The 25,423-nt window shown below is 39.3% G+C and overlaps 1 protein-coding gene across 1 annotated transcript in view; it reads right to left on the reverse strand.

Annotated features, from left to right (window-relative positions):
- The window catches only part of CTDP1 (CTD phosphatase subunit 1), an 85,730-nt gene extending 61,094 nt beyond the window's left edge, over positions 1-24,636 (reverse strand). Inside the window, exons 1-5 of the mRNA XM_084282804.1 lie at positions 24,226-24,636; positions 11,624-11,707; positions 7,116-7,209; positions 5,619-5,747; positions 4,200-4,350 (exon numbers count right to left, since the gene is read on the reverse strand). Coding sequence (XP_084138930.1) covers positions 4,200-4,350; positions 5,619-5,747; positions 7,116-7,209; positions 11,624-11,707; positions 24,226-24,590 — 823 coding nt within the window. The 5' untranslated portion in view covers positions 24,591-24,636. The remainder of the gene's footprint in view (positions 1-4,199; positions 4,351-5,618; positions 5,748-7,115; positions 7,210-11,623; positions 11,708-24,225) is intronic.
- Between the last annotated feature and the right edge of the window lie 787 nt (positions 24,637-25,423).

Here is a 25,423-nt window from a genome sequence, read left to right on the forward strand (position 1 = left end):
TTAAAGTATTAACTTCTATTTGCAATCATAAGCCAATTAAAACACAAGTCTGAAGAAATAAAAACTTTAGATTAAAAATAAGTAGATGTGGACATGCCCTCTAAGATAAAACAATAACTAAGACTTAAGTTCTTTATTTAGAAAAAAAGCTATACTGCTTTCAGTAACAAAAAGAACTGGGAAACCCCCATTATGAAAGACTAGCACCCTTAAAATACAAGTCTTTCAACATTTTAGTGTGAAAAGATTTAGAATTTGATGACAGCATACTGGGTGTTAACCTTTATTATTAAAGCTGCAAGTTTCAAATGGATAATACTTTGCAAAGTATTGGTGTTTTTCTTTAAGAAATGTTAATACAGACTGTCAAAAAAGTTTTTAGATGCCACTTTTTTTGTGGGGGCATTTTGCTGCAAATTTCTATGACTTGGGAAAGATAAAACGTTATCAAATACACAGAAATAGCAGAAATGTTTCCAAGATGTGCTATTAACTTCATTTCATTTATTACTATCCTTTTCCCACCACCACATCCTAAAATAAAATTATAGTCACAGCCTGCTGCTTTAGTGTCAGTTCTGAATTTTATTTAATTGGAGAAGCATCAGTTTGCTCGACTCATTCCAGTAGAAGGATAAATGTTAATTAATTTCACAGTTTGTAAGCATGCTTAGAAGAATAAAAACTTTTGTAGAAGTCAAAATGATTGGTCAAAACTTGCTGTTTCAAATCAAAACTGACACCTTCTACTTATTCTGATAAATAGAGGAAGTGTGCTTTTAAATAGTCTCAGGTTTCCTGAAAACAAATTGAAGACCCTGTCATTATCCCGTGACTACCATATTACTTGGGACTATTCAGTAGACTTACCTAGCAAAGACTATTCCTCCCAATTGTTTGTTTTGGAGTACCTCAGACTGTATATACAGACTTATCAAGCTGCATTTTGTATAAACCTCAGAAAACCAGACTTGTAAACAAGTTAAAAATAAACAAATCCCAACATACAAGACAATTTCAAAATTAAGTAGCTCATTCTGGGGAAGTATCAAATCTTAGAGAAAGGTTGAGATGAACAGTAATTCCAAATAGAAGTGATGTAACACTAAGATCCAATACAAATCTGAAGAAGCCTTTTTAAAAAAATCATCTTATTTAGAACTTTTGAAGAAACTAGTCACTTTCAGTTCTGTTTAGGTCCTATGTTAGAACAAGGAAGGAACTGTTGATCTTTCAACAGCATTTGAGATCTTCAGATCATGTAGCACTATGGACTGTCTGCTATTCAGATCTTGCTCCTCTGCGCTACTGGGGGGGAGAGCTAAAAGCAGGTGAGTGGGGGCAAAGGTGTTTTTAATTTGCTTTTAGTTTCTTACTGCTCTAGTCTTTTAGCAATACACAATAAATTATATTAAGTCTCCTTATGTGGAGTGGTATGCCCATGACAGTAATTTGTGAGTGATCTCCCTGTCCTCATCTCAACCCTTGAACCCTCTTTTTAAACAGATTTTCTCCCCCTCTTCCTTTGCTGGAGGTGGCGGGGAGCACTTGTAGTGTAGTTTAGCCACCCATTAGGGCATTGGGGTGAAGTCAACACAGAACCCAAAATTCAATGGCATAAACTTTTACATGCTGCTGATGCCATTATTAAAAGATAATTAACTTCTCATATGCAGAAGAAAAAATTAAATTGGTCAAAATAATCATAGAGAAGAGAAATACTACAGGAACTTCTGGATTTGAAAATCCAGAAGTTTCATGGATGTTCAAGATACCACTTTGCAAGTACGTCAAATTAAGAAAGGGCTTATGATAAATGACTTCTTCAGATAAATCGTATTTACAAATATCTGCTAACCCCACTTAACAGCTGACAGGAGTCAATGGGGGTAGTAGAAAAGGACTGATTTGACGTCATCTAGTTTAAAAATGAGGGAAAAGCATTCCAGGACATGGAAGCAGTAGCTCAGAGTTCACAGATTTCACAGAAAAACAGACTGTATATAGAATTGCTGAGAAAACAAGTATGGACCTCACAAAAAGATTCCTGGCATTTTGTTACAAGTCCTTCCTTTATGTAGCATGGGGGTAATGGTAAAATATCAAGCCTACAACTTCCTATGAGAAATCATTTAACCAATACTGCCATCAGGTGGTCTGCATATGTATTAACATATATATATTTCTCTCACTGCATCTTGGTTATGCAGGTGACCGAGCACATGGACCCAAGGATGTATTAACTGTATCTCCATACCATCATATTTCAGCAGAAAGTATCATTATCACTGCAAAAAAAGTAATCCACTTGTGTTTCAAATGCTTCTGATGAGGTTAGACAACTTCATGAAAGCATGCAGAAGCCTGGAGATGTCAGGAAGCTGCAATAGCCTAGCGTGCTCATATTTTAGCTACTTCCTCTATGAAGCAGATGGTGCAGGTCAAGTATGATGCCCTCAAAGAGACCTGTCACGCAGTAAAGCATGGGGACTGTAGGATAAACAAAACTTTAGCTCAGAGATTAGAATAAGCAAACAGAACCAAATCACACATTCAGAGAACAGCAATCATTAGTTAATAGTAAGTGCTTTCTTATCTCTACACTTCATTCTTTTTCCTGAGTCTGAAGCATATGTGGTATGCATCTTCAGACTTTAGGCCACAGGCAAATTTTGCCAAGCAAGTCCATTTCAAGAAGATCGGCCATCCGCTTTCTTAATATCAGGTATTTAGATCTATTATAAAAGAAAAACTAAGTCCAATTTTGCTAAAAGAAATAACCACACTCCACATTAAGGAAGACACTAAGGTGCAACAGTGCTGTGCATTAGCAGTACACAACACATAATCCATCAGTGAGAATGACAAAGCTTTAGGAAGAACTTCAAACAACTCAGTCAATATTGAATAACAGAAACATTCACTTGGATGGGCAGGAGAGGACATGACTCTCCTGAACTTTGTTTTGAGAAGGAGAACTAGTTGGGGACCACAAATAGGAATCACTTTCTGACTATAACAATCTCTTATATTTGTTATTATAAGCATTTTCTTATATTGGCATATTTAACATGCATGAAGAATTATCTAATTAGACAATTCCTTACTAAGACCTAAGACAAGCTAACTAGGATAGTTAGCTCTATTTTGAAAGTTTGCTTTCTTGCCAAATGGCTATTTTTCATTGTGATAGTATTGCTCACAGCACTCATGGCAAAATGACACACAAAAAAAAAAAGATGTTAAAGACAACTGAAGTAGATGGGTAGGGTGAGCTAGGTGAAATTGAAGAGCAGCAAGTATAGGTTGACACGCAGAGCCACAACCTAAAAACATTGTTAATCATACTGTCTGAGTTACAGGCTGTTAATAAAGAGAAATCTGAGGTGAAAATGATGTTCTATCAAGAAGAATAAAGATAAAGTTCTTTTTTTAAAAAAAAAAAAAAAAAGTTTAAATGTGGTCACACCCCTAACATTACCTTGATCCATACACTTGTGTAACAGGGTAGATTGCTTTTATGTATGTTGGAAGAGCAAAACATTTCATGCAATGATCCACACCATAGACTATTACTGCTATAAACTTTAGAATTTAAGTGGAAATTTTCAGTTACAAGGAGAAAACGTGAGTTTTTGAGAATACATGAAAATACCTTTAGATCCCTCCCTTAGCCCTCTATTAAGTGCATCACAACTCCAGGACACAAACAAAACTTCTTTAACTTGATACAGAGCAAGCTTCCTCTAGTGAAGGGAAACAGTAGGTTTCTCCCCTGCTCCCCCTCTCCCCTGAAGGAGATAGTTCCATAAAAATCTCAACACAGAACTGTAGTTTTAGATTTCTAAGATAAGTAATGTTGCATATAATTATTAAATTCCATCAACAAAATATCTTACTTAATTCAATAGGAAGACAGTAAGGCAGTAATTGTCGTGCTACAGTCTGTCCCTAACTAATCAGGGAAGTAATAAAAAGCATGTCTGGTTAAAAAAAAAAACAAAAACAAACTATTATTGGCCATACATGCGTAGTGCCTAAATTCCAAGACAAGAATTCTGCTTAGAGACAGACTATTTAGGAAGTGTTTTCACAAAACCAAAGAACAAATACTTGAAAACAAACACTGGAAGACAATGAATTGTATGAGTATAAAAGGCAGACTACTGAGCTACTGATGAATATAATATACTACTCACCTGCAATTGTATGTGCATAAAGTCTGCTGCCAAATGTAAAAACATGCAATTCATACAGCTTGGCAATTTTTTCCAGGAATTCCTTGCAGTGTGGACGCAAACGAGTATGTAACATAGGCTCACCTCGACCTAACTGGAAATGAAATATTCCCTAAAAGAAAAGGCATGTTTAATATAATCAAAATACCAAACAAAAATGCCAACATCACAGAAGTGTCCCCCTCTCATGACTTCTACTACTTTTATTCTGTTTGATTAGGCTAAAGCAAGTTTCTGCCACAAAGATTATGTGAATAAAAAAAATCCAAACCACATTTTTGCTCTGGGCAAAGCAGTCCAATATAAAGTTTTGCAAATTCAGGAAGCTGCACTGTTGAAATGTTTATGATCAAAATAACTTTCATTTATAAGTTTTAGTTATACCACATCAATCTCAAAAATGTACCTTGAAAAATTTCTCAGAAAGTTCACAATCTCACTTTAATTTGTACTACTGCATGGACTTCACTCAGATTAATTAAATTAAATTTAGAGCTCCGGAAAGACTTAGTTGGATGACAAATACTACATCTATGAAATTATACCATTAGGTAGCAAACCAGGGAGGAACTTTGCAGAAAAAGTCTCAGATAAAATCTCAACATCTTTTTAAAAATGCTTTTCTTAAAACCAAGCACTTGTATATATAAAGGCCCAACCTTTCAAATACCCAAGGGTTCTGAGCTATCAAACTGAATACTCACTATTCTCTTTCATATCAATTACATTTAAGTACATTTACAGTTTGGTTTTGCTAGCAGGTATGAATACGTGCTGAACTTACTGGACACGAGAGAATGACAGGAGAAAAGAAATGAACGAAGCAACCGCAGGTTGCATAACACTGAATTGGAATTTGGATTGGCATCTTTCTGTACAAGACACTGAAGACACATTCCAACATGCTTCTTGCTTTAAAGTTCCACATTGGAAATACTATAAACAGTAAGAGCCCCTATCGATTCAATGATAGGTGTTTAATGAAATTAAACAGCAACACCCAAGAAAGCAAGCAAACAAAACACATGGAAGAAAAAAAAGCATTAATACACATTCAGGGAGAACTGACAGACCTACTAAAACACAGAATTACCCAGAAAGGGGCTTCTGATGATAATTCACTATATACATCTCACACTTGGAAGAACAAAAAAAAAAGTCTTATTACTAGGTATTCAGTCTGAGCTGTACAGGAAGGAAAGCTGAGATTAAAAATAGCTACCTTAATATTTTTTTGCTTTATGCAACTAGAATGGAAAAGTGAAAAGTGACACATTAATGGAAGAAAAAGCTGTCAATTTAAATGGGGGTTGGGGGAAAGGAATGTATTTCAGAAGATATTTTTAATTTTCTGTTATTCTTCGGATACCAAATACATACCTTATTGGACATTTGTTGACAGTGCTGTTCAGTAGTATGGATCAATGTTTGGTCCAAATCAACCATAAGCACTAATTTTCGATTTCGGTGTAGTCGCTGTTGATCTTCTCTTCCTAATTGTTCAGCTTGCTAAAATGAAATATTCACAGGCTAAGCTTAATTTTGAAGAAATAAAAATGTCTGTACATTGTGAACTTGAGAAGAAGTGTTGCTACAAGCTAACTACAAAAGAAATAATGCTTCAACATAAATGATCACAGCCATGTCTGCAATTTTTCCTATAAAAATAATATTCCAAAGGTCTATACTAACCTATATGATACTAACAACTTTTAAAATTGATTAACTCAATAACTAGCTTTCTATATATAATAAGTAATCACCAAATTCATTTAAGGCCAAGATTCTTAAGACTAGCAGCTTTGGGGTAAAACATGTTCATCATTAGTTCTGAAAATTTTTTGTTAAAGAATAGCCAAACATAATATCCATTAAGTATAATGCTGTTGACAACATTAGGTTGAGGTTTAAACTGAAGGTGCTAATGACAGATACCGTAACTCTAAACCTAAAGTATATGTATCTTCAAATATTTTAATCATGTAGTTCTAGCAAGGCATTGATTAAAAAGCATTTTCTTGTAAGTTTGATTTTTTTTTTTTTTTGAAACTTTCAAAGTAATGCATTAAGCTCTATGTTCACTTTAGTCACTTCTAATGGCAAGTCGCAGTACTAGCCACCAGACAACTAAACATAAAAGTGGAGCATTCTAAAGAAGCAGGGGTCAAGCACAAAGTGCCCTTTGAAACACTCCTCTACAATGGGGATGGCTTCTAGCTGCTTGTATCTACATATTTATTCTCATTGGCATGCTTTGAAGAGTTACAAGATAAAAAAAGCCAACAACATAAAAAGTAAAAACACCACAAAAGAGTCCGCATCATGTTGGTAAGAAAGATGAATGGGATGCCCATCGTAAAAATAAACACACTTTTTCCTCTAAATAATTTGACATGAATATTTTGGTAACTCATCTAAATGAAATATTTGAAAAGTAATGAAATAAATTTAAAATAGAGGTAAACTGTAAACAAACTATCTTGACTGTATTCAAGGATTAATTTCAGTTAAACGTGTGTTCACCCTGATTAAAGACTTTGCAAACTTTGTTTCCACTATCTGAAATATGTTCAATTTTCTGCCAACTGTCCATTCTTCAACACAGAAATATTAAAGTTATAAGTTTTCTACCTACTATCGCAGAAGTGCCATCTTTTCACTGCACAGCCCTAAAAAAACCACTGTAAAACCTGATACAATCAGTCTACATTAGGGTAAACCCTGGGCTACGGATGTTCATCACCAAATTTCTCTTCAAAAGGAAGCCAAATATTTTATATAAAGATACACAACATTGAAGAAGCTCCTATAACTAAGCTTCTCAACAGTGGAGCTACAATGAAAGGTATGATTAAAGGAAAGCATGACAGTACTTACCTCAGAGCTCACTTTCAGTTCTGGGACACTATGGACCATAGACACAGTTGCTGTGGATAACGGTACATTCTGTTTTCCGTTTTTGCTTTGTATCCTAATCATAAAGGGAAAACAGACATCAAAAGAGCAAAACTTTGGTGAAGGAAAAGTTCAACACACTAAAACCTGTAGTACCAAACCAGTCACCACCAAAAAAAAAGAGGTTAAAAAGAGCTACTTTGACTAATATGCTCTTTCGAATTCTTGTCAATGTTGGTTATTGGGGAAAAAAAAAAAAAAGATGAAAAGACCAAAGAAGCTCTCCATAAAAACCTTGCCAAAAAATTCATTGTAATTAGTTATGCTTCATATAACCTTGTATAATGACACTAAGGTTAAAGAAAAGGCATTATGTATTGAGTATTTGAAAAGTTATAAGTTAAGTGTAACTACTAAAGTTAAAACTTATTTTCCTTTTTTTTTTTTTCATAATCATTCAGCAAACTATTGCCTACTCTTCTCCAAGACAGACTGTGAAATAAATCTATGCAAATGATAGGCAACGTTACTCTTTATGTGTAGCAGAGTGACTTACATGTGACTGGCTGCTTCAAGAAAAGCAGCCAAAAAACCTTATACATATGCCTCCCTTTGGCACAGAATGGTATACTATGTGTGAATTATATATACACACTCATATTAACATCTGAACGATATATAAGTGGATATGTATTCATATACATGATTATGTCTATCTATACACACACGTACATGCAAATATGAAGTTCCTTGAAAATGGACCAAGTAATTCTATATAGCTTCAGTATTACTAGCTTCCAACTAACACAAAAATTTGTAGCAAAGTAATACCCAATTCAAGACATTATTTCTGGTTCATCTGCACTAAAAATACTACTGTGCAAGTTTTGCAGCATGTGACAGGCATCGTTTAATTTTTCCATGTACCTGTCCAACCAAGGACAAAATTCTTTTAATCTCTGGCTGTTGATCCAATATAAAAGCCAGCGGAAACAGTTTTCACTTACAGAATCATAGAATCATTATGGTTGGAAAAGACCTTCAAGATCATCTGGTTCAACCATCACCCTACCACTAATGTCACCCACTAAACCATGCCCCTAAGCACCACATCCAACCTTTCCTTAAACATCCCCAGGGACAGTGACTCCACCACCTCCCTGAGGAGCCTGTTCCAATGCCTGACTGCTCTTCCTAAGAAATTTCTCCTAATTTCCAACATAAACCTCCCCTGGCACAACTTGAGGCCATTCCTTCTATTACTACCACTGGTTATCTGCAAGAAGAGGCCGACCCCCAGCTGCCCACACCTTCCTCCTTTCAGGCAGTTGTAGAGATCAATAAGGCCTCCCCTGAACATCCTCTTCTCCAGACTAAACAACCCCAGTTCCCTCAGCTGCTCCTCACAGGACTTGTGCTCCCAGCCGTTCACCAGCTTCGTAGTCCTCTGGACATGCTCCATGGCCTCGATGTCTTCCTTGTAGTGAGGGCCCCAAAGCTGAACACAGTATTCAATGTCAGGCAGGACGTGCCTTTCATAAACCCATGCTGACTGCACCTGATTCCCAGGTTATCCTGCATATGCCGTGTGACTGTATTCAAGATGACCTGTTCCGACGCCTGTCCTGGTACTGAGGTCAGGCTGACAGACCTGTAAGCAAGGAGTAGCAGGTCTGTTTCCACCTAAATCGTGGGGGATTTATTCTGCTGCCCGTCCCAGATTTCCAAGTCAGAAGGCTGAGTACCCCAAGGATAAGTGGTCTGACTTAGTAAAGACAGATGTAAAGAAGGCATTGAGAACCTCAGCCTTTTCCTTACCCTCAGTAGTCATGTTCCCCACTGCATCCAGTGAAGGATGGATGGAGGTTGTCCTTGGCCCTCCTCTTACTGTTAATATACTCAGGAAAAAACTCTTTTTAACCACAGGTGCTAGGTTGAGCTCATGCTAGGCTTTAGCCTTTCTGATTTTCTCCCTGCAAATGCTGGCAACTTCCTTGTACTCTCCCCAACTTGCCTGTCCCTTCTTCCCAGACATAAACTTTTTCTCCCGAAGACTCAGCAAAAGTTCCCTGTTCAGCCATGCAAGCCTTCTTCCCCACCAGCTCATCTTATGACACACAGAACAGCCTGCTCCTGCACCTTGAAGACTTCCTTCTTGAGGAGCATCCAGCCTTCCTGGACCCCTCTGCCCTTCAGGACCGACTCCCAAGGGACCCTCCCTACCAGTGTCCTGCCCTCTGGAAGTCCAAGGTAGCAGTTTTACTGACCTCCCTCCTGACTTCAGGAGGAAAATAGAATAGTTCAGAATACTTCTACTTCAGAATAGAGAACTCTACCATTGCATGGTCACTCTGCCAAGACAGCTCCAACCACATCTCCCACCAGTCCTTCTCTGTTCATGAACAGCAGGTCTAGCGGGGCACCCCTCCAGTAGGCTCAGTAACCAGCTGAGTCAGGAAGCTATCTTCCACACACTCCAAGAACCTCCTAGACTGCTTCCTCTGGGCTGTGTTGTATTTCCAGCATGTATCACTTCATGAAAATAGTGCCACATAGTTTACAAACAAGATCCTGAGGAAAAAAGTATTTTTCAGCCATGTAGGGGCTTGAAAAAGACAGTCAGAGGAAGATATGCTTCTACTGTACTGTAGTGTTTGGAAGCACTACCTGTATCCAGAAATGAGTAGTATTTCACTTGGCCCATACAAATGAACCTAAGAATTGTGTAATGGAAAGGATGCCCCATTGGTTAACACCTGGCATGCTGGGAGTGAACTATCTACACTCATTTTTCTTCAAGCAAGAAAAGCATTGATGCTTTTCCACTGCCTTCTGATGTGTAGGTTCAGCAGACCTAATACATTATACCAAATATGTAAGCCATTTTGTATAAAATGAGGATGCTCTCTGAAGCAAAGTAGTATTTAACTGAGAAATACACCGAATACACTGCAAACCCTGAATTCATGTAGATTTTTATGAAATAATAACAGTACACCAATATTTAGATATGACAATATCCATTCAGGACAGGCAAAGCCCTATTTTGCAATTATTGCAATTTCTACCTTTTTGTTAGGGTTGTTGTTTTGACAAATCCTCATCTATAAAGTATTAACAATCAACTTTTCATTAGAAGTTACACCCTTCCATTAACTGGGCTATGCAAAGCATAAAAATTTAAATATTTGGTCCGCTTTCTCTCGTTTATGGTATGCTGTTCACAAAATAATTCCTAGTAATGACTATGAATTAAAAAGACACCAAAGTACTTCCTTCCAAATTGAATGATCATGCACCATTAATTTTTAAAATCCATTCTATCATTCAGTCTATTTTAGAAAACAGATATTGAATTAGTAATTTGACATGCACAAGAAAATTCTCTTTACCAACTGTACTAATGAGAGCAAAAGAAAAATAAAATCATCCTTCAAATTTGCTTTTTTGGCTTAAGGCTTAAATTCCTTCAGATTCATGGCAGAATATTTTACAAAAAATGAAAACAGTTCTGAAGCCTTAAACTGAAAACAGTAGAGACAAACTAGCTCCCACTCAGACATCTAAATGAGGAAAGGTCACGTGAATGATACTGATACTTCCTCACAGCTATTTACACCTGCACAGATAAAACACTCACAGCTTCCAACTCCCAACCTCAGTTATAAACACATAAAAAGCAAATTTGACTATAGTGTGATGAGAATTCATGTCTGTATGCACGCTCTTTACTTTTTCTGAGATAGTAAGTTATCCTAAGGTTATCTCCACAGAAAGAGTACGCAGTTAATAGAGTTGTAAATTTGTAATGTGAACTGCAATCCAAGGGCCCTCATGGCATTTTATTCACCCATATTCCTAGTTATTAATCTCTGTAATAGCTAAAAGTAAATATAGTACTAAACAATGCGTCTGCAAACACAGTGACATATAAGGAGAAAGAGGTCACATTTGAAAGTCTGTTTCAGGATAACAGAATAAGTGCCTTGTGTAAACAGTAAATTACAGCAGCTTGCAACAATGGCATACATCTTGCCAATTTCTTTTTACATTGGTTTTATCCACAAGGAACACCAATTCTCACTTACATATATCAATTTTCCCATTAAAAATATACGATTATACTATTAATAACGCGATCATGACTTAATATATTCAGGACACTCTACTTTAAGCAAGAATTTCATAAGATATTCTCAACAGATTTTTTAAAATCAAATGAGGAAGAATGCTTTGTGCTAAAATTTAACTTCTAGAGCAAACTCCTTCTCAGCTTTACAGGAGTACTCTGAGTAGACCTGCTTATGTTAGGCAGTATGAATACTGTCCTCCCTCCCTACTATTACCTATACCTCCACAATTCCACTTACAGATATGATTCACAACTACTAAGTCTCAGAACAGAGAAGCGAAGTAAAGGAGAAAAGGAAGAGCTTGAAGCCCTAATCACAAACAATGATAATCTGGAAAAAAAAATCTGGAACACTTACTGAGTCAAGTCCTGGCCACATTCTGCACACAAGCCTTTCATAACAACTGGATGGCTACATCCTTCCAGTTTCACCAAGACACCCCTGGGGAGAAGAAAAAACAAACAAGCATATTAATTCTACTGTTGATTTCAGACACTTAGATTACCGACTGGAAACTGAGAGTTCAAATAATAATTTTGGTTATGATTCAAATGCTGTCCGCCTAACATATGTGCTCTTGCCCCCTACAGAGACGGGGGGAAAAAAAAAATACAACACTAAATATTTGGTTTGAATTACTCAATTTACTACCTTTAAAAGTCACTAAAATATTTAGCAGTCAGTCTCTAACCTTAATTTAGCAAAGAAATTCAGTGCATTAACAAAACAAGCATTGCTTAAACAGCACAGAAACAGATTACATTCGGTTAGCCTCAGTTCCCATTAACATGTTACTGACTATCAAATATAGAAACTCTTCTGTTCTACACCAATTTCGTTGTAGTTTATCTTTTTGCGTCATGGCAGAAACATATTTCTTTAGACTTCTCAACAAAATATTTTAATTTTGTTATGCTTAAGCCTCAGGTTGTCACATTTTATGCAGACAGGCAAAATTACATTTTATTTTCTTCCAATGTCTAAAACAAACCAGAAATTAGAACTCAAAATGCTTCAGGTAAGTGTGATATTTACTATTCTAAACTGCTTAGAAAATAATAAATCTGCTTGTCAGTAAAATGATTCAACTGAAGTACTCTTTTGTTTAAATTTAGTTCTCAAAATTCAGTCTTGAAAACACCCATCATCTCTTCTCTCTCAAGTACCCGAATAGTCATTGAGAGAGACTCCTCCCATTTTCTTCAATACAGTTAAAGGAATTAATCTTTCAGACAGACTTTTAAGAAGAAAATAAAAAAAACAGGCAGATATAGTTCAGCCACCACAAAGTTTCCCCAACTCCAACACCATAGGCTGCAACGTCTAATTTTTCAGAAATACAAAAAAATAGTAGAAAAAAAAAATTAAGTTCTTTCATTCATAAGTTAGTTGTAGTGTTCTCTTAGATTTCAAATCTACACTACAATAAAAAGAACGCCGGGAAAGAAACTTCCACATTTGTTCAAGTCTCTCACTTATTGATTTGACTACTAGGCATTTGAGGATTCCCAGAAGAAATCCACTCTTCAGATGACGCATGTAGCTGCTTGCTTCCAGTACTTCACAAATTTCTTAGTGACCAAAAGTTTGATGAGATTACTTACTAACAGCAGTGCAGTTAATGCATACGCTGGGATTATTTTTGTCTTTGAAAGCGAAAGATAGATTCTGATCAGGCATATTTAAATAAACATTTTCATAAGTCACCATACTGCTAGTACTTTCATTTACAAAAGGGCAGCTTCAGTCCCTTTGCAATGGCAGTCATCAACTTCTTGCCAATTACACCTTCTCTTCCTCTGTAAGCATTTTACATTTTTTTAAATAGAGTACGTATAGTATATCTAAATATTTATAAAACATAAAAGTATTATAGAAATCAAATATATAAACAAGCATAAATAAGGTCTATGTATTCTTAGATCTCAAACAGTAATGGACAGTTGATCTGCATAGGAACAGCACAAGAGACAAGCAATTTTTGTGGTCCTTAACTACTGGCAATTTGTTGTTTGTTTACTTAGATCCCCTCTCATCCCCCCAAGTTTACATTACTTCATCATTTGACTCATCCTTCTTTCTCCCCATTTTACAAACATCCCTGCCTTGCTCTCCTTTGCCTTGGTTCATCCCTAAGCTCCTTCTTCACCTACCCTCGGCTACCAGGTCACACTAATGAGCATGCCGGAATTGCTCATCTTTAAGCTGCGTTCAGTGCATGAACCTGAAATTATACAGACACGTCAACAGCCAAAAACCACAAACTGAACCAAACCAAAACACAACAGAAGCCATGGGAATACGTGTAAAAACCTTACAATGACTGGAGTATTGGTGCTTACCCCAACTTCATTGGTTTTCAATAACTCAGGAAAAAAAACAAAAACTCTTGATGACACCTCAGAAAGCAAAAATGTCTTCAGATATTCTCTACCTGGCACATGAGGTAACATCACACTCCAAGCCTACTACCAGAGGGGCTGGTGTAACCCTCAACTGAGGTAAGAGTTAAATTAGGATATGCAAGAAATTCTGATCACAAGCTCGTGAACTTTTGATCTCAACAGAGCAGACATTCTTATAAGAAAATGAGAGTTCTAAATTATTCATTGATATTTTTTTCTAACTAGCATCTCTATAAATGGTCACATACTCAAACACGCTGCTAAATAACAGTTCTGACCCTGCACGTTTAAACGTGAGCAGAACACCTAATTTGTTGATGCTTGCTAGAGCGAAGAAGTCAGATAGCAAACCCTTCCTAATTCCATTTCCACTATCATGTTTAAGTCAAAGGACAGAGGAAGAACTCTGCCCTTGTGAACACTGTACAACTGAGATTGTCACGTTTCAAAGACAACTGCCAGGCCTCCACTTTCTTCTAGGGCTTAAGCACATCCAAATATTTTACCCATATAAACTTTAGCACATATGTTTTAAGTGTATTCTAAAAAAGCAGATTTAGTAAAAGTATACTGCATAAAAATAGCCACGGAACTCAAGAAAAATGGCTTTTGTGAATTTCAGAACTGAAAACATTCCCTTCACCGTTGAAGTGATGAATTTTCAAAATATAATGACCAAGATCAAAGATGATTAACAGATAAAACTGGGGGGATGGATATGGAGGGGGGTAGATCATTGCAATATCCAAGTTGAAATAGGAAGGACTGCAACAGGACAGCAGTATGCACTGCTCACACTGATTCTTTTAAGTGAAAAAAAAAAATAAAACGTGATTGAAGTAGAACTTGAATAAGTAAATAAGGAAACCTGCTTTAAGATCTTGTTCACATTCTTTCCATTTGTGCTTGTAAATAAGAAACAGACACTAGGTGTGCCATTATAGCAAAATTTTATTTTTGTTGCAACAATCGTGATCAGGGACAACCATTAGTAAATGGCCTCAGGATGCACCGGATGACCTCAAGCCCATCACTGCTCTCCCAGCACTTCCACACTACTACATTTTGTCTGTTTCTAAAACAAGACTTTTAACTGTATCTGCTTTCAATCAGAAGCATGAGGGAAAAAAAAAAAAAGCTTTCATGAAATCTGATATGAGCATTTTGCTTTCATTAACAGAGGAAGTCAATGCCTTTGCTAATTGTAAAGCCTGGTCACTAGCATTGACTCAAAAACACAGCAGTCTGTAACAAATGCAATGGGAGCTACAGTTCCAGGTAGGTTAATTTCAATGGGAGAGTTAGCACATAAGGTTCTTGCATCTGTTCTTTCATCAATTTGCTACTCCTCAGTTCCAACAGTTCGCTAGATCACTGAAACAAGCCCACTACAAAGAAAAAGCAACCCCCAAAAGGTTTTATTTGCTTTGTGCTTTGTTGTTGTTTTACTTTTTTTTTCCTTTTTCTTTTTTTCACCTCAGCATGATCTTACACTTCCAGCAATGAAAACTGAAGGCAGTAATGTGGGGTGTGGAGGTGCCATCCAACACCAGCACAGGAAGGCTATGGCCATGACAGCTTTCCTAAGAAAAACTTATGAAGACCCGTACTTTAAGGGTCTGTCCACTTAGCATGATGTGGTAACAGATGGGTTATCCTAAGTTATTCAAAACCCCTCCAACTTGAGGGTAAGTTAGCCACGGCCTTTCATTGTACCAGGGCACCCTTTTCACAGGCAACTGATCTAACAGCTTTCTGCCAAAGAAAGGTGATGCTTTGCTTCCCCACACCCTTAAGTTTCCTCTTGAAAGCACATCCAGAAATGGCTACTTCACTAACCTGGGAGCTGGGAGACCAGCCAACCCTGTCCAGGTTTGCTGCTGGGTTTAGCATAAAGCAGCCAACAGAGTAATCCAGCAAGGGCTGCTGATGGGGAAAAGATGCAAGTATTTGTAAACAAACCAAAACACATGGCTAAAATGCAGGCAGTTTCAGCACCTCACTTCCTGGAACTGTCCCCCGACAGTGACCAGGCCACTGCTGTTAGCATTTACCTCCCCTGTTTGTTCAGGACTAGCTGGAACACCTCCACACTCTAGAGACTGCGCCGTGCCTTTCACAAAGTCTTTTTTAAATCAACAAAGCACTGGCATAAAAAAAAAGAGGGCAATTTGTCAAGTGTGTAAGTGGGAAAACTGACAATTACAGGTCCTAAAGCTACCACCTTATACTTGCTTGTACTTCACTACCATCTATCAAAAGCCAAGGAATTTCTGAGTTTCCTTGGATCACTACAGTATGAAGAAATACCACAGGTGTCCCATACTCCTCGGTTGTCGCTATGTTGTCACTTCAAGCTGCTGTCCTCCATCTGATGCCATATGATTTTGCAATTAGTATCAGATGTAAAACTGTACTAATGCATCAAAAGAAGACTCCAATGAACAACTGATCAAACTCTTCCCCCACCCCACGCGCCATCCTGCAGCATGCTCAAGAAGTTATCAACAAATTGTGAGCAGGTAAAAATAGCAAATACACACCAGACTCATGATTATTAATACCAGGTATTACTCAATCATCCAGCTGATGTAGACCACATAGTAATACACAGTATTTTAGCTGTTGTAAGACTAAAGTGGCATGTAACTGAAATCTCATTCAGCTTAAAGCCTGTTTCTACATTTTAATCCACTGAAATTTGTGAAAAACGGATGTTCTTGTTAGCTTACATCAGAACAGTGTTGAGTGGCATGTGGCTGCAGTACCTCAAAGAGCCCTCAAGCCCAACTCACTGTAACATCCAACCACAGCTTCCATTATATAGAACTCCAGTTTCATAGCAAGGATTTTTCAAGTATTTAATCACCTTGAAACAACCACAAAAGATTAATTCCATAGATACTTAACCATCAGATTTTATTTTTTAAACTCTTGAAAATATCTGCCAAGAAGCAAAGACCTTGAACAATCAATTAAAAATACCTTGGATGACAAGTACAGGGTTTTCTTGAGCCACACATCGATTGACTTTCATGTAAGTTACAAGACAATGGTAAGTCACAGCTAAACTGCTGCAAAGCCAAGTGGCAACCATCCCAGACTTATCCCACCTCCAGTGCACAGGACGATCCCAGATTTTTTTCTGACACCTCTCCCCCTACTTTAGAAAGCTGCATCTATTAAAAGGAAACATTACATCATCCCCAAACTTTTGACTACTTTCTCCCTTCTCAAGAAGGCCACACTTAAGCTATCATGGTCCTTTCATCCATTATTCCCAAACAACAAACAAAATAGGAGAAAGCTTATTACGGGACGCAGAATCCTCAAGTCTATAAGCTTCCTCCTTTTTTTTTTGGATACTCTTTTATCTTGATACATCCTTCTGCACACACACACACCTATACAGGAAAATTTAATTACTCTTAACACCCTTAAAAAAGGTTTACAAACAAAACTGTCATGGGTTACATAGCACTGTTCAAGGCAAGGAGCAGCAGTTCCAAAGCTGGGAACACCCGTGTGCCTTACTATGCTGTAGGGATAACCAACAGCATCATGGAAGTGCCAAATTCTGACAAATACTCCAAAACCAGAGTGCAACAGTTTAAAAGGGTATTCAGCATAAAAAGGGAAAAATACTACATATATCTACAGATATGTTACCTAGAAGGTTAAGTTCCCTTCCTGTTTTAAAAATGCCTTCTTTGGCTAGGACCACTCATCCACTCCCTCTCCTGAGAACGGTAATTCATGTAGTTTACTTCGCTAACCTCAGACCAAGAAGTTTTGCCTTACACACCAGCTGAATGCTACAAGTTTTTGGATGCAACTTTTAAACAAGGAAGCACTACAATGCAAACACGTGCATTATTCAGTTCTACTCTGCATGTCTGATGCCACTATTGTATTTGACTGCATTTCTCAAAGCACTTGCAGGAAGGCAAGAAAAAACGGTTTGTTTTTTTAAGATTAGGAGCAAAATAATACCTTGGCAGTATCCCATCTGTCCTTTAACTTTAAAAAGCATACTAAGAAAAACATTTTCACACATCTATAAGAAGAAATCTATGTGGTATACTGCAAGCTTTTTACACAGTGTGTGTAAAGAGAAAGAGTCCTTCTGGATGCAGACAATGCTGATGAATGACATCTTGTACAAGTCAACCAACATCAGCCAAGTTATCCTAGACTTGTTATTTCAATAACATCAGATGACTAAAGTAAAAGTCCCTTCCCATTGCACTTGTATTACGTTAAAGATTAGTCATTGGGAGCAATGCCCAATTAACCAAGTGTTTGAATCCTACCCAAAGGTGGTCTGATGGGGGGGGAGGAGAGGCTCAGCCCATTGACTGATCCCAAAGTCAGAAGGTATCTTTCGCAATGGTATTTTCCCTTACACAATAGTATCTTCCCTAACATCCTCTCTCCCTTAAGAGATGAAAAAATGACATAAATTCTATCAGGTGGAGCTTGAATGACTCTAGCCATACATACCCTTGTTATGAATGGTGTGAAATTTTCTCGCTTTGCTTTTAAAGGTATAGACTAGAAAAACTTAAAGCACAAGCTCAGTGAGGCGTAGTTACACCTTGGAGGCGGGTAGCCTTTGGGATAGAGGTATGTTTTGGTACTATAATGGGCAAAGTTCACCAAAAGGACAGCATTTTGTCAAAAACATGACAGGCCATTGGCCCAAGATAGCAAGTATGCAGCTTATCAGTTCTGATGGACCTTCAAGTTCCCATCTTATCACAGAGCCTGGCTGTGGTGTCTCCACTCCACTCCACCCTCTGTATGGTTCCTCTGAGAGTCAGCACACCAAGCACCCCCGGTGTGGGCAACATCTAAGGTTGGAAACCTAGGGAGCTTCCAAGAAATGCAGCTATACTCCACCCCAAAAGCTTCTTGAATGCTGTAGCTTTTCTTTAGAAATTAAATTTACATTCACATTTTAAGTCACCTCTGGCAATTATTCCACAACTGGAAAGATCACAAAAGCCTTCGCTCTTGGTTTTGAAGGTATGTTGGTTTTATTTCTTTAATGTTTTCTTCTCACCCTCTGTCTTTCTTTCCTTCCCTGCCCGCCCCCCCCCCTTCTTTTTAATAGGGCCAGTGATGAAGAAAGCATCAGAAAAGATACAGTGTGCTCTCACGCATTTCACTCAGGCTAATTCCTTCTCACCAAAAGGCTACTCTAAGGTCAACAGAAGTAGTTTCTACTAACTGGAAAGAGTTCATCTTTTTGTATAACAAGCACTTCTTTATTAGATACGTGAATATAGGTTCTGGATAAAACACATCATTGTTGAGTATCATTTCACCATACTAGGCGATACAGCAAGACATTCTCACCCCAAGTTTCATAGTAGAAGCTACACACACAGTACTTAACTGCTCCACACCAACAAAGTGATCGCCTTTCTACTTTCCAACAAACTTTGCAGACCAGAAAGTGTCTCCTGTTAGCAAGAATATCCTTTCACTACTGTCCAATGGTGAGACTTCCAATTCCGTAGGTCTGGGATCAGCAAAACAATACCTGAACAGAATGTGCAATCAAAATCCTTCAACTGTAACCTGTAACACAATACCACTTGCTTTTCAGGAAGTTCTACTACGCTCCCCTATACGTTAAGGCATCCTCTCCATATTTAAACTACTCACATGTGCTAGAAGACATTAAAAACTAACATTTTTAACTACACAAAACAAAGAACACTTCTCATAAAAATATTTTATTGACAACTTGCTGTGAATTATCTTTCATTCTTCTGAAAAAGAGATCCCATAATGAAAGGCTGGTAGTTCTTTTCCTGAACTTTCAGGCTATGAAGTCCCAGCTGGAAATATTTATGTACACTTTCGGTAGTGTTTAAGAATTTGCAATACCATCAACCCATATTTATTTTTATTTATGGACTTCAAATCTTGGTTTATCAAATTAGCTAAGAAGAGTCTTCCACTGGGTAATACTGACTTAAAAAGATCTGAAAGGCTAGGGTCCCTGCTAGGGTCAGACCTTAGGTTAACACCAAACGCACGGTCATCGTTTTACCTTCAGGACACTATTTGTCTTGTAATTAAGAAAGAAACAACATGTAGGCTTGCCTTTGAAAAGACCCTGGTTTTCTGAACAAATATGGTATTGAAGCAAAGCTCAAAAATACAGCTAAGAAACTACCTAGACAGCAGTTGAATAGAAATCCACTGCAGCCCAGGAAAAAGCAAAACAGATTTCCAGCACAGACACCTACAAACACATAGTATTTAAAAGAAAAGAGCTACATTCATCTTATAGATCTACACTGAAATACATAAAATAGTCCAATGAGCTATGTCACTCTGCTGACCCACAGGATTCTGCCTGTGCTCACACACACTGGCAAAGTCCTTGCGCCCAACGAAGATGACCAACTTGTAGTGAGAACTCTGAGAACAGACATTTCCCTGGTCTGGGAGAAACCCTATAAGCATAAAAGCAGCGTGTTACTAAAGACCATCATATGAAATGCAGTATGGGACATACACAGCCTCAGTAACATTATTTCTTGATTTCAAAGTATTATTAAACCCCTTAAGGACTGCAATGGCTTTTACAAAACCAGTTTGATGTGACCTAAATGCTGGTTACTGCTTGAAAAGCTAATTCTGCCCTCCCTTTCCCCACACTACACTCCTACAGCAGTTACTGAGCTAAATGAGGGTACTGATGAGTACAGATCATTTAGGAGGCTGGGTTGGAAGGCTGAAAAGCAAGAAGGGAGGGCAAGCCAGCTTCAGCTACATGATTTCCAACACACAATTGGGTGCAAACTGGAGGCACACAGAAGTGTGAGCATGCCTACCAGCCACCTCCCCCATCAGCCAGAAGAAATCCTGAAACTATGGCCGAAGAAAGCCATGCTGAGGAGAACTACACGCACAACACCGCTATAACCACACGGTGCATTGTCCTGCCTCTCTCCTGGTGACTTCTGCGCCTGAGGTCCAATTCCAACCAAACATCACTGAGTAGGTCGATTCGCTGAGATAACAAAGGTCCTACAAATTGTGAAAATAGATGGTAACAAAACAATAAGAAAAAACCTCAACCTTCCTGCAGGACCCTCCCATGGCATTCGCTATAACGTGAGCTCCTATCTTGTTGGATACCAGAGAATTAGGAATAGAAGAAAGTAAGGAAGCCCCTGGCTTTGAGCTTGGACCTTTTTCAGTATCAGTTTCAGCCAAACTCCAGACGGATGCATTAAAAGCAGCTTCCCTAATATCAGCACTCACAGTATAAGAAAGAAATAAAGGATGCACAGAACACAGGTGGCAAAGAATGCATACCATAACTTACTATAAAAAATTGAATGAATCCAAATATAGAAAGGAACTAAGTAAATATAGTAAATAAGTTAAGTATTATTCAACCGTACTGAGTAACGAGATTTTCTTCAGGCTCTAATAAGCTCATTAGATATTTGACAGGATATTGTGAAAAAATTTGCATCAGACCAAAACAGCAAATTGTTTTTCTTATAGTTTGTTACAAGTCCCATAACTTCAAAAAGTATAATTCATCTGTATTTTCCTCCTCTTGAAGGCTGCAAAATGAAAGGTATTGAGGTCCAGGGTTACAAGTCCTTCTCATCTTGTGTGGTAAATGAAGTCCTGAGGCTTTGTAACATTAGATAACCAAAGGAAGATTTTCTTAGATTAAAAACTATAGATTATTGTGCTGTTACTTATTTAAAAAAAAAAAAAAACAAAAAAAAAAAAACTAAGAGAACACATTCCCACCTCTTTCCTACTATCTTCTCCAAAAAGATAAAACCTTGGCTTGATCAGAATCCAGATGCATTTAACCATGACTTTGATACTCTCATATACTTATTTGTAAAAGAACACATTTTACCTACTAGGGGGTATACAGCAAGACAGAAGAATGTCCAACTTAAATGTACTGGTAATAAATCTTTTGGAAGATTCTGTTAATATAAACCATGCAAGAGAATTTCAGCAGTCCATCCCATCATTAGGGTCTGAAAGGGGTCAAGTGTTTCACATTACAAACATTTACACAAATACATAAAATATTGACCTAGCCCAGAATTGTGACGTGCCAGTGGCAGCTCCAAACTGCTTAACTTTGACGGGTAACTAGCACTAACTATACACAGAGCAGTGCAACACTTTTTGGCATTTTATTTGTTGCTTCTGCCACTGGTGGAAATTATGCTTTGTTAACATCAAAGACCTTCCATTAACTGCTTGCTGTCATGTTATTTACAGTCCTCCAACAGGTCATACTTGGTCTCTCAAGCCCTGCCTTGGCGTTTGATGCACACCTAGCTATGCTTGTATAAGCACCAGCCACCTCCTGCCTGCCTCAGGCTGTCGGTGTCACCCTGCACCATCCCCTTTCTCTGTGATGACACCTCTTTGCACGCCAATACATCAGACTGGATCAAGGACTAGAGCCTGCTGAAAAACTGATGAAGAAGCTTCCTCTTAAGTTCAAGAGATCAGTCATTTTAACTATTTTTTCCAACACAGTGCACGCTAGGAACACTCAGAGAGGATGACACAGACTGAAGAGGACTGCTAAAGCCACGACCTATTCCAACAAGTAGCAAACCAAGTAACAAAAAAAAAAATTAAGTGCTATACGTGGTGTGCTCTTTTCACATGCCTAAAGATTTTATCTTGTGCCTGACAGGTTAAAAAAAACACAAACCAAACATTAGAAATGCATCTTCTTAAGAGAACTGTGCTATAAAACAATTATTTTCATAAATAAAGATGGCTAAACCAACATGGTAAGAACTTAGTCATGTTATTTATCCTCAAATAAAAAAAGATTTAATCAATTTACATTTTCATGCTCTAAATAAAAGTAAAAACATTTGGACTAGAAAGAGTCCTACAGCATTTAAGTGTCCTACAGCATTTAAGTGACTGGCAAATATTTGCACATATGGTTTGCAGAGAATTCAGGGCTAAAGTGGCCAGACCCAATTGTTTGAAAGCAGCAAACAGCACCTGCGAAGCCAGAGAGCTTGGATTGGAAAGGACAAAAAAGCGTATCCTCTGGAAATAAAAAAGTTTCAGCTATGTTGCCTACCTTAATCACTATAGTACTTTAATAACAAACAACCTTAATATACATCTAAATATTGCTGATAGTTTTATGTTATCATTTCCATTCCACAAAATGACAAGTCACAGGCAAGAAATCAAATATGCACCAAACAAAACCTTTTAAGTTACTGAACAAAAGCAGTGATGTCTCCAATTGTTGACCAGCTCTACTCCCTTCAGGTCACGCTTTTTCCACCTCTTCAATTGAAGTTTTATTTTATATTTACTCAGTAGCTAATATTCCAGCATGTAATAAAGAAACAATGCTGAAAGCTCAGACTTCCAGAAGAGTAAAGGCTGACAATAGCCAATACTAAAACCTAACTTTTATCGGTTTCAGAAACAAGCAATTTTGGAAACCTGGGACGACAGTACTAAAGAACAGTAATTTATTATCTAACTGTTTCAAAAGGAAGCACTTGCTAATTACAGTCACGTGAATCAAGAGCGAACAAACCAACATAAGCAGCGCACAAAAATCAGTGCATTCAAGTCCTGAAGTTTACATTGCACAAAGCTAAACCTAAAGAGCTGCTGTATCAGACCCACGTATTTTAAATCATTCATATTAACCATCTTCTTGGTCCAATTTTCCCCCCTCAAGCGCTTAGCTAACGTAACAAACACACAAGACAACTTTATCTCCCCCTCCACTCAGCATTATCAAGATGAATTTCATCACACATGCACTGCTTGAAAATCCTGGTCTGCATTTTTCCAGATGCTTTTATTCTGACCTAGCATTTACGGCACCTTTGTGCTAAACTGAAGGTTGAAAGATCATCCATCTCACGGCAGATGTGGTAGCTGAGCACTGATGCAGCAAAACGGGAAAGCCACAGCCTTACCTCAGAAAGAATAAAGCTCTCTGTAGCAAGCAAAATGCAGCCTACCACAACATTGTAGGGGTTGGAAGGGACCGCAAGAGATCACCGGGTCCAAACCCGTTGCTAAAGCAGCTTCCCTAGAGCAGGTTGCCCAGGTAGGTGTCCAGATGGGCCTTGAATATCTCCAGAGAAGGAGACTCCACAACCTCCCTGGGCAGCCTGTTACATCTCCTCTGCAACTTATGTTATTGATAAGAAAACAATTGCTTTTTCCCTGACCCTTTGAAAAAGCATAGAGGTTTAGTATGGAGGAATTATTTTTCAGTTAGTAGAGTCTGGGTTTGGGTGCTGCCACCCACCAACCAGAGACCTGCAGTAAAACAAAACAGCTTGCTGCCATAAAACAGAGGAAGTGCAGGCTTCCGATGGCTTCCTGTTGAGGAAAAACATAAATAAACGTGCTTGAAGCGCGGGGCAGCAACCCACCAGCCCGATTCCACCTAGAGGAGCGGTAACAGCGGTGCCCGGCAGCCCTGCCCGCTCCCTTCCCCCCTGCCCCGTCCCCCCTCCCCCAGGGGCCGCCGGCACTCACCCGGGCGCGACGACCTGCCCGGGCCTGGCGCACAGCTCCCTCACCACGCCGGGCCGCTCGGCTTTCAGCTTGCGCTCGGCCGCGGCCCGCTGCGGCCTGGGGCTGCCGGCGGCGGTGGCGGTGGCTGTGGCGGCGGTGGCACCGGGCGGGGCAGCGGGCCGCGGGGCGGGCGGCAGCGGGGCGCAGAGCGCCAGCACCGAGCCGATCTGCACGGCCGCCCCCACCGACACCTTCCACTCCAGCAGCCGCAGCGGCCGCGGGCCCGGGGCGCGGATCTCCGTCACCAGCCCCGCCGGGCCCTCCGCGCCTCCGCCACCGCCGCCGCCACCGGCCGCGGCCTCCTCCCCGCCGCCGCCGCCCTCCATCCTCGCGGTTGCTATGGCAACGCCGCGCCCGGCGGGGGAGCCGCGGCCGCCCCGACACACACCGGCGGCGCCGACACGCAGCGAGGTCGCGGCCACCGTGCGCAGGCGCGGGGTGAACCCCGCCGGGCTTAAAGGCACCGCCGCGCCGCGCTGCCCGCGCCCGCCCCTTCCTGCCACGGCCCCCCCCCTCCCCGCCTCGTTTGCAACACGCTTCCGGCCTACATGTCCCAGCGTGCACCTGTGGGCTGCGGGGTTTTTGTTGAGGGGCGGGGTGCGCGGGGCATGATGGGGGTTGTAGTCCTCGTGGCTCAGGGCGAGGGGGAATATGGCGTCCCAGCCGTGCAGTGCTCAGTGTTCTAGGGAGTTACAAGAAAACTTGAGCACAGGGAACTAAGCGCAGAATAAGGCCACACACTGAACACTGGAGTTAAAACTGAACGCTGGATATCACAGAATCACAGAATTTCTAGGTTGGAAGAGACCTCAAGATCATCGAGTCCAACCTCTGACCTAACACTAACAGTCCCCACTAAACCATATCCCTAAGCTCTACATCTAAACGTCTTTTGAAGACTTCCAGGGATGGTGACTCCACCACTTCCCTGGGCAGCCCATTCCAATGTCTAACAACCCTCTCAGTAAAGAAGTTCTTCCTAACATCCAACCTAAAACTCCCCTGGCTCAACTTAAGCCCATTCCCCCTCATCCTTTTTGCTTGGACTAGTAGCCTTAGAGCCTTAGTTCTGCTGTTTCCTAATTCCTCAACTTCTAAATAATACTATTTTAATGTTGTCACGTGCATGCAGTAAAGCTACCTCATAAAAGATGAGCTG

The sequence above is a fragment of the Netta rufina genome (assembly GCF_964035555.1).
Source record: "Netta rufina genome assembly, chromosome: 2".
Lineage (NCBI taxonomy): Eukaryota > Metazoa > Chordata > Aves > Anseriformes > Anatidae > Netta > Netta rufina.